Source organism: Puntigrus tetrazona, chromosome 20 (genome assembly GCF_018831695.1).
Source record: "Puntigrus tetrazona isolate hp1 chromosome 20, ASM1883169v1, whole genome shotgun sequence".
NCBI classification, from domain to species: domain Eukaryota; kingdom Metazoa; phylum Chordata; class Actinopteri; order Cypriniformes; family Cyprinidae; genus Puntigrus; species Puntigrus tetrazona.
The window spans coordinates 14,354,195-14,360,040 of NC_056718.1; the positions used below are offsets into that span (position 1 = coordinate 14,354,195).

General features: G+C 38.8%; 1 protein-coding gene across 2 annotated transcripts in view; it reads left to right on the forward strand.

The window, feature by feature from the left end:
* Positions 1 to 5,846, forward strand: part of LOC122324584 (nesprin-1-like) — a 99,614-nt gene that overhangs the window by 35,195 nt on the left and 58,573 nt on the right. For both annotated transcript variants that reach the window (XM_043219118.1, XM_043219117.1), the window contains 3 exons: positions 2,223 to 2,582; positions 3,610 to 3,746; positions 5,042 to 5,219. In XM_043219118.1, coding sequence (XP_043075053.1) covers positions 2,223 to 2,582; positions 3,610 to 3,746; positions 5,042 to 5,219 — 675 coding nt within the window. The remainder of the gene's footprint in view (positions 1 to 2,222; positions 2,583 to 3,609; positions 3,747 to 5,041; positions 5,220 to 5,846) is intronic.

Genomic DNA, 5,846 nt, shown 5'->3' on the forward strand with positions numbered 1-5,846 from the left:
TATTTATTTATTTATTTTTCTTTTATGAATCAGTTTTATCCTAAATCTTTTTACCTTTATTATTTAAACTATAGCGTGTCATACCACTGAAAATGTTATTTGTTTCAGACGTTCATTTGCATTATGTTTAATAAAGTCCACATCTGCATAAAATCTGCATAATCTTACATTTTCATAATTTCGCAAAGCTTTTACACATTTATTAAGCATTCTATTTTTTTGTAAACAAGCTTGTCTTCTCTCTAGGGGTTTTTCAACAGTCTCCGTGGAAAATGATAGAAAGAACCTGCAAATAGTTTTTTTACTCATTTATAAACATCATCTTTCACTGTGAACGGTGTGAAATGAAAAGAACAAATACATTCTGATGTATGAGACGGTGTGAGACTGCACGTCAAATTATGTGAGACACTGATGATATGAATGCATAATTGCATTTCATCTGCACATATGATTATGTGAGTGTAAGAGTATAAATAGATAGAGAGATATCAGTTTTTATTAACCCCATGAGTCAGTCAACATACAACAGCTTTATACACATTTATACACAATTTACAGTTTCAGTTATGCAGTTAGCAGAAACGTTTATTTAATATGATATTCAGATGAAAAGGAATGCAACAACAAGAAGTATTGCAATACAGAATTCTCTGAAAATACAGTTTACAAAGAATGTTAAAAAAATCTACAAAAACATAATGCACAGAATAAACAAAAATAACTGTGTGCATGCTAAAAGATTTAAATGGAGCATTTGTTTGTTAAATCGTGAGTGTATGTATGTGGTCGAATGTTTGTGCATTTATGTGAGTAGGTCAAAAGAACTGTGTGCTTCATTCCAAGGTCAGAGATTTTGCACTACATGCTCTCACAGGACTACAAATCAATGGATGCAGATGCTTAGACTTTACTATTGTTATGGATCTGCAATATTTCTGTGCTGATTAGCTCATTATACCGTCTGCTTATCTCCATAACACTTTGTGTGCATGTTTGATGAGAAAGAAAAATCTCCATAACACACGGTGTGTGTTTGATGAGAAAGAAAATGAGAGGAAAGTACCAGAGGCACTGAGAGAGCAATAAGAGGCGCTAAGAAAAGGGGGAGAAGGGGGAAATTGGTGGGAAATTTCTATGCTGTTTGCACGTTTCTCCCTGGATAATCAATGCCAGTCAGGAAGAATGAGAGAATGGTAGATGCGATAGAGGATAATACGACTATACACGGCAGCACTTTAAATAAATTATATTCAAATAAGTGCTTCCATCTCTTTACCTTTAAAGCTGTGCTTTATTTTTTAGGGATGATCACCTTNTTTTTTTTTTTTTTTTTTTTTTTTTTTTGGAAAAAGCAAAACGTAATGTGGAAAGCTGTTATGCCTGAAATAAATTTGTTATCTTTTTATTTTTTTTTATAAACTATCAGAATATTTTTGTATGGTTGATGACTAAAATAAAAGTGCATATGTGATGCTGTAGCTCAAAACTAGTCAAAAGTAACACGGTTATATTTGTAGCAATAGACAACATATATTGTATTCTATTACTGATTTTTTTTTAGAGCGGAAATCATTCAGCGTGGGTCATATTCCATGAAAATATTTATTACATTTCCTACTGTAACTGTATCAAAACTTCATTTTTAATGAATAATATGCAGTGCTCCATTTGTACATCTTTAAATGTGATTTTCTCTATATTAAAATGATTTAGCCCCCTCAGATTCCAGATTTTCAAATGGTTGTATTTCAGCCAAATATTGTCTTATCGTAAAAAAAACATTCAGATGATTTACTCAATTTAAAAAAAAATTAACCCCTTATGACTGGTTTTGTGCTCCAGGGTCACGTATATTTTGTTTTCCCTTTAAATGATAATTTTTATTAGTAACTATTTGTAAAAAAAATTTGCAAAAAATAATTAATAATGAATGATTCTAATTGCTTAGACTAAGTAAACAAGTAGATATTCATGTAGGAAAATGATGGTAATTGAGATGAATTAAAAAAAAGAGGGAGGTGGCAGACAGGAGAGCTTATCCTCTGAAGCGTGAGGAACAGATCCGACGTGAGAGTTTTTAGCGCGCTTTGAACAGTCAGCCTCACCGCCGTGAGAATCGCGAACGGCGGCGGTACTTGGATAACAAGCAGCCACCGATGCCGCAGTTTCCGTAGCAACTTTACCCTCCCTCTCTCCGTCTCCCTCCCTCCCTCCTTCAGGAGTTGCTGGAGCGCGGCGCGTGCGAGGGGCGCGAGCGGCTGCGGCGCGTGCGGCTGAGCGCGGAGAGAGCCGGAAGGCACACGGCGGCGGCGGGCTGCGAGCTGATGGATGGAGAGGTGGCGGCGCTGGCGCGAGCGCTGCACCAGTGGGAGGGAGCTTCGCTACGAGCTCGCGACGCCCTCGAGACCGCCGTGGCCGCGGCGACAGGGGCCGAGCGGGAGCAGACGCGGCTGACAGCGCAGTTGGAGGGAGAAATGGAGAAGCTGGAGGGCCAGCTGAAGGAGTGGAGCGAGGGACTGAGCAGCGCCGAGCGGAGGAATAGCGGAGCTGCGGCGGTGGAGGGATGGACGGTCGCCAAGGTAATTGAGAGAGATGAAGAGGGAAGGGGGAGTGTATAAGGTAAATGCCATTTAATTACAATGTACATTATGTAAGCTCTCACACGTACTGTGTGAAAAGTCACACAGTTTGGTGAAGAATTTGATCATGTTTTTATCAAATAATGTTTTATTTTTCTCTTGTTTGACCGTCTGGCTGTTTCTCATAAACTACAGCGAGTCCTAATATGTTTTCCTGCTGCTGAGGTTGTTTATACTTCCATCTGCTTCTTGCTGCTTAGATAATTGAAAAAGGATCGCAGATTTTTTCCTCCTCCTTTTCATCCATTTTTCCTCAAGTCCCTCAGTGTTTCCTTTTTTTTGTACTTTCTCTCATCCCGTGTTTCCGGTGTCCGGACTTGTTTGTGTTACACGCTCGTTTGCGCTGCTCAAGCTCCTCAACATCTGACAGCTGACTCCCACCGGGAGAGAGAAGAGGAGAGGAGGCGGGGAGGAGGGAGGGGAGAATGCGAAAGGGAGGGAGAGAGAAAAAGAGTGGGAACGCAAACCAGCGAACATGTTAAAGGCGAGGAAGAGTGAATGAGAGCTGCCGAAGAGTGTGAAAGAGAGGGAGAACTGCGGCGTGCGAAGTGGAAGACAGGGAGGAGTGAGAGAAGGAAGAGGAGGAGAGAGATCGAGGGAGGAAGTGTTGTATAGGGGGAAATCAGGGAAGCATTTCCCTCTTGTTTTTAAAGAGAGGGTCAGGGGGAGGGTGGAAGCACAGAGAGAGAGAGGCACCACTTTTGCTCTGTATAATCTCAGGCATGTTCGGAGGAGTGGGACGGCTTCCTGGACCCGTTGAAGAACAGAAATGCTTTTGTAAGAAGCCCTGACTTGGAGTTGAATAGAGCCGTGTGTTAATTCTCAAATGTGTGTGTGTGTGTGTTTGTGCACAACTGTGCACGAAGAAGCATCAGGCCGATAAATGAGATTTTAGGTGTTTAGTGTGGCCGGTGCATTGACACTCACCCCTGCTGTGTGTGTGTGTGTGTGTGTGTGTGTTCGTCAGGGTGTTATGGAGGGGCTTCAGACAGCTGAAGTTATGGAGGAGAAGCTGAAGGCACAGCTCAATGAGCTGTGTGGGTTTTCCAGCGATCTGGGACCGCAGTCAGACAGAGTCAGCGCTCTCATCAAGCTACACAACAGGTGAGTGTGCCTCTGACATGAGCGCATATGCATGAGGTTAAAGGTTTTTGAAGTCAAATGGTCACCAACGGGTTTTGTTTAGCTGTCCATTCATTGAAGGTTTGTTTAGCCTTTGTAGACATGTAGAAGATGCGTGTTTCATACAAAGCTTTCTAAAAAAAAAGTCTCCACTGCTTACTGCATGCGGCTGGTTTAGTTGTTGGAAGGTTTATTTGCCTTAAATATGTTGGAAATTTTAAAAACTGTGGGTTAATGAGCAGAGAACATTAAAATAAGAAACCAATAATTTATAATAACATAAAGCTAAAAAAAAAAAAATTACAATGAAAAAATATATAAAATGCTGTTTGTTTTAATATATAATAATTCATTTTATCTTACATTTATTTGATTTAATAATGTATAGAAAATGTATTTAGTTTTGAAAATAAAAAATGGCTTTGAATATAATAAATATATAATATGTATTGTAAATTATATATTCAGGGATTAATGCATGTAATAAATTCATTATAAATCAATAAATTAAGGCCTACATTTTGTGAAAATGTAAAGACATTTTTATTTGCAGTATATATTGACGTTTAAAGGTTTTGTAAAAAATGGTGTGTTCACCAGACAGAAACATGTTTATAATAATAATATTATTCATAAAGAAAATATTATTCATTAAACCATATAACTGAAGATAAATGCAGTAATAGTTAGTTAATATTATAATGAATTAATATTGAAATGAATAAACAACGAATAACGTAATACAAAAAGAAATGTTTTGTTTGTTTTGAAATGTTCTATTTATTCATTCATTCATGAAAAAATAAATAGTTCATTATATGCTATATTTAATTAACGGAATGCGTTTACACATATAAATTTAGTGCACTGTGAATGAAAGGTTGTGATATATTGCACCTCATAGCGCTGCATCTAAAGTGAGCGTTTCAGCTGAAAGCACCTGTCATGACAGCAGGCTTTGCCTCGTTAGCATGCTTTTCAGGTATAGCAGCAAAAAAACATGCTTATCTTCCCTCCACTGCCCACTTTAACCTCATCCACATTCGTGTATGTGAGTGTGTATCTGTGTGCAGACATGCTAGTGAATTTTTTGTGTGCAGGTTCTGCTGCGTTTTCACTTTCTGATACCCAAACTCTCCCTCTGAGAGAGCCTGTCATTGAAACAGATGTCTGCTCACCTTGCGCTATCAACCCCCCTACACTCACCCATTTTAACCCCCATCCCCCCCTTTCACCCTTTCCTTTTCTAATACTGCTCTGTGCATCTTCCTCCCTAGTCTAAGCCTACGGGCCTCCCGGGAATGTCAGAATAAGGAGAAACTGCTGGAACAACGCTTCCGTTCTTCCCTGCATGACTTCCGGCAGTGGATGGTCAATGCCAATATCTCTACCGCCAAATGCTTTGACTCCCCTCATAGCATCCAGGATGCCTCCATCGCTCTCCAGCGGATCCAGGTGAGAAAGTGGAGTGGTGGTGGACAGTACTCTGTCCAGGAGGGCTCATCATAACTGAGCAAATTTCTAGATTCCTGGAACATAGCCATAGCCAGGCCACAGCAGGTTGTCTCTATTCCTGTCATGTAAAAGTAGCCAGAATTTGATAAAGTGGTACCCCATTCTCAGGTCCCATGGGCCAGTTTATGAGGCCACTATTCAGCCAAGGATGTGCCAGACTGGTCTATTTATGACTTCAATTAGCACGACAGAAAACCCATGAGAGCGCAGGGAAAATGCACAGTAATGATGTATAGTTATGATGAAACAGACATAGTTAGACCTGAACGGAAATCACCTGAGAGTTCTGCAGATTATCTAAAATATCTCAGAATTCATTTCTTAAATAGTTTGCCTTCAGATGTTGTTTTGTCCTATTTTTTTACCTTCTGTTTTCATTATATCAGAAATACTGTATCATTTAAATAAGGAAACTTTTCTCTTTATATATTTATGTTACTATTTAATTATTTTTCTATTCTTGCCATTTATTTGCTTATTTATTCATTCATTTATTAATTTGTTCATTTTAAATCTTAAAACTTTATTTTGAGCAGTTACTGTCATTTGTTTTATTATTATTTTATT